Source organism: Dromiciops gliroides, chromosome 4 (genome assembly GCF_019393635.1).
Source record: "Dromiciops gliroides isolate mDroGli1 chromosome 4, mDroGli1.pri, whole genome shotgun sequence".
NCBI lineage: Eukaryota > Metazoa > Chordata > Mammalia > Microbiotheria > Microbiotheriidae > Dromiciops > Dromiciops gliroides.
In genome coordinates, this window is record NC_057864.1 from 416,074,973 (window position 1) to 416,084,176 (window position 9,204).

General features: G+C 46.1%; 1 protein-coding gene across 1 annotated transcript; it reads right to left on the reverse strand.

Moving 5' to 3' along the window:
* Positions 1 to 1,514: 1,514 nt before the first annotated feature.
* APOA2 (apolipoprotein A2) lies at positions 1,515 to 3,123 on the reverse strand. Its single transcript, XM_044004558.1, has 4 exons — positions 2,974 to 3,123; positions 2,710 to 2,795; positions 2,326 to 2,458; positions 1,515 to 1,786 (listed from the first exon to the last, which is right to left on the reverse strand). The coding sequence occupies exons 2-4, from the start codon at positions 2,759 to 2,761 to the stop codon at positions 1,669 to 1,671; spliced, it is 303 nt and encodes a 100-aa protein (XP_043860493.1). The 5' UTR covers positions 2,762 to 2,795; positions 2,974 to 3,123; the 3' UTR covers positions 1,515 to 1,668.
* Positions 3,124 to 9,204: the final 6,081 nt, after the last annotated feature.

Here is a 9,204-nt window from a genome sequence, read left to right on the forward strand (position 1 = left end):
CTTACAGTACTGTATGTCAAATACACACTGCTACTTGGGCCTTCTAAGAACTCCTGTTGTGTACCATAAGGTACATATGGTAAGTATCTTAATTTTGTAAATGAGGAAGCCGAAGGATGAGGCAACTGATTTCTCTTGACAAAGAGGTCAAGTGATTTCCCTGAAGTCACACACTTTCAAACAGATTCAGAACAAGAATATGGGGCACTGACCCAGGCACCCAGATTCCTATTTTTTCACTATCTTCCTCTTCCTGGATAAGACAAGGTAAACTCAGAGAAAGGTCATGAGAACCACATAAGGGAGGTTGAGTCTTGTTATCTGGGAGACAGTAAGATTTCTGAGCAGAGGAGGCAAGGTTATTAGATAAAAATGGAAGCTAGGGGCACCTAGGTGGCAGTGGATAAAGCACTGGCCTTGGATTCAGGAGGACCTGAGTTCAAATCCAGCCTTAGACACTAGACACGTTCTAGCTGTGTGACCCTGGGCAAGTCACTTAACCCTCATTGCCCTCCCCCCCCCCAAAAAAAGGGAAGCTAGTGGAAATAGTTGTTTTAAAGGTAAATTGGGATTGTTTCTGGAAAAACAACAACACCCAAACCCATTCTTTCCTGCTCGAGATCCCAGAATTTTAGATCTCAGCAACTCTGTATTAGGCCCCAAGACAGCTACCACCAATGGCCCTATGACAGTAATGGGGTAGAGTTTGGTCTTCCCCAGAAAAAGGGCCTGGTTAGTAAGTGGTAAGGGCTCTGAATGGAGGGGTTAAAGAATTGGATGAGGATGGATGAATGGGTAGGGAGGAAGTATGAAGAGGAAATATCAGATTTGGGGTTTTTTTGTGGGGAGGAATTCTACAGGCTGTATAGGTTTTGGGTGATACCTTTTGGAACCATTGCTTTGACATTTATTCATGGGTAATTTGTGTCTCTCCCCACCCCCATTTTAGAGAGCTTTTCAAATAAATACTCTTACCTAGGCCCCCAAGTGAGCCCCTGTCCCTCACCAAGACATTTATCTTCCATCCTACAGAGGGATTTCTTGAGTTTGGACCCCCTAATTTTGTTTTCCCACTTTGTTCTTTTACCCCATGACACCCCTCATTGGGTTGGGCTTCCCTGCTACCTCCTCCCAACTCAGATCATTAGCTGAATGGCAAAAACAACTCTGTTCCCTAAATACCAAACTCCAGTGTTCCATTTTCTTTGAAGGCATGCCTATCTGCTTTGTTCCTTTGCCCTTCTTCCCTGCCCCATTGCATGCCTCTCTGCCTATTTGAGATCTCAGAAATACATCAGGGGGCAGCTAGGTGGCGCAGTGGAAAAAGCACCCGCCCTGGAGTCAGGAGTACGTGAGTTCAAATCCGACCTCAGACACTTGACACTTACTAGCTGTGTGACCCTGGGCAAGTCACTTGGCCCCCATTGCCTCACAAAAAACCCCCCAAATCCCCCCAAACCCCAAACAAAACAAAACAAAAAAAGAAAAAAAAATAAATACATCAGACACACAGCATGGCTCATGCACCATTTATTGTAGAAAATAGGGGATGTTCAGGGAGTGGGAAGGAAAGGACAACTTGAAGACTCAACTGTAAGGGTTTGGGGAGGTTGGGTTGAAGTTATATAATATATGTATTCAAAGGCAAGCTGGGGATAGAAAAAAATCCTACTGGCTGGCAGCCTGCTTTCCTTGCTCCACAAGAGAGCTGAAAAAGGTCATTGTGTGTTTTAAGGCCTTCCTCGCCAGTGGGATCACTTGCTCTTGTGACTTCTCAAAATAAGCCCTAGGAACAGATGAAGACAAGAGTCAATATGTTGGGAGGATAGGAACTAGCTGCGGGGGAGCCGGGGAGGTGAGAAGGAATGTATGAATGGGTCGGGACAAACTGACCCAGGTCACCAAAATCTAGTCTGCTTTTAGCTAGGGGAAGAGGAGAGAGAGGAAACCCTCTCAGAAATATATTGATAGGGGCAGCTAGGTGGCGCAGTGGATAGAGCACCAGCCCTGGAGTCAGGAGTACCTGAGTTCAAATCTGGTCTCAGACACTTAACACTTACTAGCTGTGTGACCCTGGGCAAGTCACTTAACCCCAATTGCCTCACTAAAAAAAAAAAAAAAAAGAAAGAAATATATTGATGGACTCCAGGGTTCTCATTGCTACTGCTCTTCCCCATGGCCAAGAGGTGTGGATGGCAATGGGAGTTACTAAAGGATACTCCCTCCCAGCTCTGCAGGTCCCTCAACCGTAACCCCATAATTCCCTCTCCCGGGCCTTCCATCCTTCCCCACTCCCCAATGCCCATTTCCCTTTCCCATACTCACTGGACTTGGGACTTAACCTCTGGGGCTTTAACATTCTCTACTACTTCCTTGCCAATATTAGCCAACTTCTGGAAGTACTCAGTGAAGAGGCCCTCCCCTGGGGCTTCTTCTGCCTCTCTCCGGACTAAGGCTCCTGAATGAACACATATACCACACATAACCAGTTCAGTTTCAGTCCAGATGTTTGACTCAAAGTCTTCCTCCCCATAAACTTAGCCAAGACCCAGGCATCTGGTTCCTTGTTTCTCTAAAGAACCAGACTCCTGGATTAGGGGAAATGGGGAAGGACTCAGGGAACCTCCCTTGTCGGGCCCTTTAACTGTCCAGCTCTGTACAGGAGAACAGACCACTTATGACCCTTTTGCCCTTGTCCCCAACACAGACCTTCCAGGTGGCAGATGGTCAGGAGCACCACGGTCAGGGTGAGCAGCTTCATGGTGATGGCAAGTCAGTGTTGAATGGTCTAGGGACTGAAGGATTGGGGAGGAAATTGAATAGGAATAGGCAGCTATAGGCCCTCGGCCACCCCTCTAGGGTCTCTCTCCAGCCCACCAGCCCATTTCATTCCCTTACTTTCCCAGGATCACAGCCCAAATGCCCCCATAGACACTCCCCCCACCTCCGCCTCCTGCCCAGATTTCAACCTACCTTATCTAGGTCAGGTCGTCCTTAGCTGTGGGAATCTGCCCAGGTAGTTAAGGGGTTATATACTTACCTACTCCCCTCCCCCCATCAGGTGACCAAGTTTGTGGCAAGACCCAAAGGGTCAGGGATCATGGTTAGAGTAAACAGATGACAGTGATAGGAGAGCTGAGGATGGACAAGCAGGAACTCAAAGTGATGGTAAAGAGAGACTAATTTGAATCTATCCTCAAGGGAGTTACGGTCCTGGCAAAGAGGCACAGAGGACCAAAATCAATCAGTTAATCAATCAAAATAAACATTTATTAAGTGCTTACATTTGCCATATTACATGGCGTTGTGCTAAGAGCTGAGGTATAAAAAAAAAAAACAGTCCCTGTTCTCAAGGAACTCACATTCTAATGGGAGAGATTGTGTGTGTGTGTGTGTGTGTGTGTCTGTCTGTCTGTCTGTCTGTCTGTGTGTGCATTCAAGATAAATAGAAGGTAACCTGAAGGGATGGCATTAGCAGGTGCTAGGAACAAGAAAGCCCTCCCAGAGGAAGTGAGCTGAATCTTGTAAGAGATTCTAAGAGTCAGAGGTTGGGAAGAGAGAATTCCAGGCATGGGGAACAACAGCCCGTGCAAAGGTATTGAATATTCAGAGCACAGTAGAATGTAAAGAAGACTGGCAATGTGGAAAGGACCCAGAAGCTTTCTCTCAAAGGCCTTTCCTATGGCCTACCACATCTCAGGGTCTCATTTTTGTCATCTCTTGTTGAGGGAACCCTCTCTCCCTCTCCCCTAAACTGGCATTTGGGGGAAATCCTTAAATACAGTGGGGGAGAGGGAGGCAGTCAAGTAGGAGGTCTATAGGCTGAAGTACAGAAATGAGGACTGGAGGACTGGGGTATCTGAGCTTTGGGGTGTTAGGGGAATATTATGGGCCCAGGCCACCCCAGAAGTTCTCTGGGGTAAATCAAAGAACCTTCTCTTGGAGAAACTAAACCAAAGGACAGACACACCTAAGGAGATAAGTGGCACTGGATTTGGACTGAGCTAGCTCCAGGACCACCACCCTTCATTGCAGTCTCCCCTACCCCTGGGGAGATAAGATTAGGTGTGGCTGCTGCCTTTGTGGCAGGAGGAGGACAGAGATGGCTTGAGAGATCCACAGCCACCCCTCACTCAATTCCCCCCAGCCATCACCAGTAGGAGATGGTCCTCCCCCAATAAGGGAACTTTCCACAGTCAGATGATCACCCCCATCAGTCCTCCATAAAAGTATCTGCCAGTCTCCTGCTCAGGGAGATAGGTATCTCTGTGCTCTGTGCCATGCCTTTTCCCCATGAGAAGTCCAAGGATTTCTCTCTTGGCTTCCTTTCCCTAGCCCCTAAATAAACTATTATTTGATTCTAATTGGTTTTGTATGCAAGAGGGTGTAATTCGGGGCAGGTAGGTGGTGCAGTAGATAAAGCACCAGCCCTGGATTCAGGAGGACCTGAGTTCAAATCCAGCCTCAGACATTTGACACTTACTAGCTGTGTGACCCTGGACGAGTCACTTAACCCTCATTGCCCTGCAAAAAAAAAAGAGGGTTTACACCCTTCTTTAAAGAGGAATTCCCAAGAACCCCAACCCCTATCCTTATCCCTATTCCAAACCCTGACCTATTCTCCCCATAACATAATTGATGCCCAATGTTGCAGAGTATGGGAAATTCCTCTTTCCTTTTGGCACACAAAACCTGGAGGTAGGAACCTCCCTTTTGGGTTTCTTTTCTTCCTGTCCCACCTGACTCGACCTCTTACTTGAGTCATGGAGAGGTAGAGGCGGTCAGCTTTTGCATGTGGCAGCAATAGGCAGCCTGGGTCTCCCTCCCTCGCCAAAAGCTTGGCCAGACATCCAAACCATGTTTGGACCCTCAGACTCCATGTTTCTGGGTAAGAACTTTTATGTTTGTGTGTCTGTCCCTTGCCAGCACTTAACTCTTCCATGAGATGGGCAGCCAGAGTCTCCCTCCCTTGAGAAAGCTTAGCCTAACGTCTAAACCACGTTCAGACCATTCTCCTTAGACAGGATGATATTTAGGTACAGCCATGGGGCAGAAAGGGAGTGTTCCAAAAGGTTCACTTTTGGGGTGCATCCGAAGAGATTGGACTAAATTAGAACTTACAAATTTGAAAAAGAAATGCATGATCTATTATTGTAATACTGTTTGCCCAAAATATCAGTTGGAATCCCAAGAGAATTGGCCTTTACACAGAACTCTTAACCACAATACCACTTTGCAATTGGACAAGTTTTGCAGGTGTGAAGGGAAATGGACAGAGATTCCATACATACTGGCCTTTATGGCTTTAAGCCAGAGGTCAAAAGGAAAGGAGAAGAACAGAATATGCCCAGCAAAACCAACTGAATCTAAGGAGGCTATTGATAACCCTAAAAGGCCTCCTTCTCCACAGGAATTCAATGATTTCTTAGATGATTGCCTCCTGCCAATAAAAAATTACCACAAATCCAAGTGCTTAGCTAACCTTTCTGGCACACCTTCCTCCTCTGCGACCCCATCCCCTCCTGCTCCTAAGCCTCATTCCCCCTCTGTTCCTCCCTTCACCCCTTCTTCCCCACCTGCTTCCGTACCTATGGGTACAGAACTGTCATTACACTCTATGACTGGGGCAGCTAGGTGGCACAGTGGATAGAGCAGTGGATTCAGGAGGACCTGAGTTCAAATCTGGCCTCAGACACTTAACACTCACTAGCTATGTGACCCTGGGCAAGTCACTTAACCCCAATTGCCTCACCCCCCCAAAAAAAATAGTTGGCATAACACTCTATGACTGAGACTACTCTTTGCCCACCAGCTGATTTCAGAACCAATCTCCTGTGCCCTCCACAGCCAAGCTCCTGCCACACTTGGAGTGGACATCAGTATTCTTCTATTTTCCCCATGTTGGGCGCCAATTATGTTATGGGGAAAATGGGTGGGAGTTTAGGATAGGGGTTTGGGATAGGGGTAAGGGTAGGGGTTGGGATTCTTAGGAATTCCTCTTTAAAGGATTACACCCTCTTGCACACAAAACCAATTAGAATCAAATAATAGTTTATTTAGGGACTAGGGAAAGGAAGCCAAGAGAGAAATCCTTGGACAGCTCATGGGGAAAAGGCATGGCACAGAGCATGGCTCTGAGATACCTATCTCCCTGAGCAGGAGACAGGCAGGTATTTTTATAGAGGACTGATGGGGGTGATCATCTGACTGTGGATAGTTCCCTTATTGGGAGAGGACCATCTCCTACTGGTGATGGCTGGGGGAATTGAGTGAGGAGTGGCTATGGATCTCTCAAGCCATCTCTGTCCTCCTCCTGCCACAAAGGCAGCAGGCACACCTAATCTTATCTCCCCAGGGGTAGGGGAGACTGCAATGAAGGGTGTTGGTCCTGGAGCTAGCTCAGTCCAAATCCAGTGCCACTTATCTCTTTAGGTGTGTCTGTCCTTTGGTTTAGTTTCTCCAAGAGAAGGTTCTTTGATTTACCCCAGAGAACTTCTGGGGTAAGATGGGCCCATAATATTCCCATAACACTCCCCACTTCTCTATATCTAAGGAAAAGGGGCAAAGATTCTTCTTCTGTAACTGCTTCAAGCTGAGTGGGGTGGAAGAAATCATGGCAGGGGTGGGGGATGGGGGCAAAGGGGCTAAGTGGGGAAGACTTGGTCTGAAGAGTTTGAGTTGTGAGGTCCAGTGGTTGGGAGGAGACATATAGGAACAGTCTGAGGTTGAAGCCTTGAACCTAGATGGAACAGACTTAAAGAAAAATTTAAAAGAGTCCTGGGTAAAAAAGATCAGAAAGGACTTAAGGTGACACAAGTGCATGTCAAATAAGTTGTTCTTAAGGTATTTTGGATTCAGTTTTAAAATGCATAACTAATAGCAAACAGAAGACAAAGCCAGATTCTTCTACTAGAATTTCTCTATCTGCATCTTGCTATCATCCAGATATAAAAGAAATTGCTTTTCCACCATAGTTGATACAATTGTTCACCAATTTATACATTATAAGAAAACTTAGAAACATAATACCTTAAAAGAATATTGGGATTTAAAAAAAACTTGAAACAAAACCAATCAATTATCAATCAAGTGTTCCCAATTCAGTCGAACAGAGGTCAGAGGGTAAAGATTGTTGTTTTTGTCTTTTCCCCAGGTTAATATGTAATGGAATTTGGAAAGCCAGAATGTGTGTCTTTCTGGGGGTTGGATAATCAGTGACTTGCCCAGCCCCCAACCAAAATAATTAGGGTTGCCATATTCACCCCCACCAAGTGAATGGCTCTGGAGGGAGAGATTGGGAGAAGAATTGATAGGGGTACTGCAGAGTGCTGTAAAGGTTAAAGGTCTTCCAGTCACTTGATTATCTAATCTGCTGCCAATTGTGGCTGGTCAGCAGAGCCTGAGTAAGCAGGTTTCACAGAATTGAGTATGGGGTGAGAGACTGTGCTTAGAGCCTAGAGTCTTATAGCTGACTGGGGATCAGAATTGTTTTTTTGGGGGGTAAGAGTTCATTTGTTCCGATCCCAGCATATAATCCTGTAGATGTGTGATATTCAGTGGGAAAAGCAACTCAGGATCTAGGTAATCTATCCCTAGTGTTGAAATCTCTCAAACAAGTTGGCTGGAAGACACCTTTACTGCCTTGTGGGTGGAGAAATAGAGAAGAGAATTGGGAATGAGGACTCCTAGATTCTGTTTTTCTTATGGGTTCTTCTTCAGCAGAGGGTTTAAGCTGCTAAAAGGAATGACATTCTCCTAAATGAAGTTTCCATATTTGCTAATCACCCCTATATTCCTTTTATATTTAACCCCACTCTACCTCCCTCCACACAAACAAGAGAAATAAGTCGATTTTTATGCATTCTGGAAATTGCCCTGCCCTATGCTAGCCATGTGACCCTGGTCAAGTCACTTAACCCTTTTTGCCTCAGTTCCTCATCTGTTAAATGACCTGGAAAAGGAAAGGGCAAACCACTCCAGTACCTTTATCAAGAAAACCCCAAATGGGGCCATGAAGAGTCGGGACAGGTTTGAAAATGACTGAACAACAGCAACAGCTATATACTAAACTCTTGAGTAGGAACTGATGCTGTCACCACTTATTCTACAATATACTTCAACTCCCAACTTCACTGACTGTCCTACATGCTTGGAATTCTCTCCCTGATCATCTCCATCTCCTGATTTTCTTCAAGTCCCAGCTAAATTGGCACCTTCTGCAAAAACAATCCTTTCCTGATCCCCCTTAATGCTTGTACCTTCATTTATTTTTGTTTTTTTGTTTGTTTGTTTTTGAGGGGCAATGAGGGTTAAGTGACTTGCCCATAGTCACACAGCTATTAAGTGTCAAGTGTCTGAGGCCGAACTTGAACTCAGGTCCTTCTGAATCCAGGGCCGGTGCTTTATCCACTGCGCGACCTAGCTGCCCCCTGTACTTTCATTTGATTGCCTCTAAACTAGCCTATATATTTTATTCGTACATAATTGTTTGCATGTTGTCTCCCCAGTTGACTTTTTCTTCCCGCTCTTTCTTGGTATCCCTAACGCTTAGCAGTGTCTGGCGCATAGTACCCTCTTGATTAATACTTGTTGCAGGTTTATAGTGTATGCAGTCAAGAATTTTCTCGAATTGGTGACATCTATGAGGTTTGGCTAACGGGTCTATCGAAGTCGGAAAGATACAGGTTCTAGTGCTGCCCTCGAACACAACCACAGTCAAACCATTCCAACCTCTCGGAGCCCTGGGCAGCTCTAATTCGGAGAGGAGTCGCTAGTGTGCATCGTTGGAAAGTGTTTGTACATCGGGAATTCAATGCACCCATGAAATCACAACTTTCCTTTAAAAAAAAAAAAAGGAAGGAACGATGTCCCTCTGAAACGTGCAAACTCCTGGGAAACTACATCACATTCTGCACCGTGGGGGTGGTGTAGAAGGAAAGGCAGTGGCCCTTCTGAAGTTTCCGCTTAGTGGGCTGGCATGCTTGAGATTCTCCCTGGAGTTTTGGAGGAAAAAGCCCCTGGGCTTCAGCATGAACCAAATCCCAGGTCCGGGTCAATATCACAGTACAGGAATCTCCCGCCTCTCAGCCCTCCACGCCACGATTTTCTTTCTTCCCATTGGCCTCTGAAACACGGAGATCGCCTTCCTCACTGGTGGGATAGAGAAGGGGGCGGGACCTGATGCCCAGGTGGCGAGGGGTGGTT

What these genes read in the sequence shown, in the direction of transcription:
- APOA2 (XM_044004558.1), bottom strand. Translation starts at nt 2,761, where the DNA reads ATGAAGCTGCTCACCCTGACCGTGGTGCTCCTGACCATCTGCCACCTG. An exon ending in GACCATCTGCCACCTGGAAG is followed by an intron (nt 2,459 to 2,709) that starts GTCTGTGTTGGG and finishes GTGTTCATTCAG; the next exon opens with GAGCCTTAGTCCGGAGAGAG. An exon ending in GAGGTTAAGTCCCAAGTCCA is followed by an intron (nt 1,787 to 2,325) that starts GTGAGTATGGGA and finishes ATCTGTTCCTAG; the next exon opens with GGCTTATTTTGAGAAGTCAC.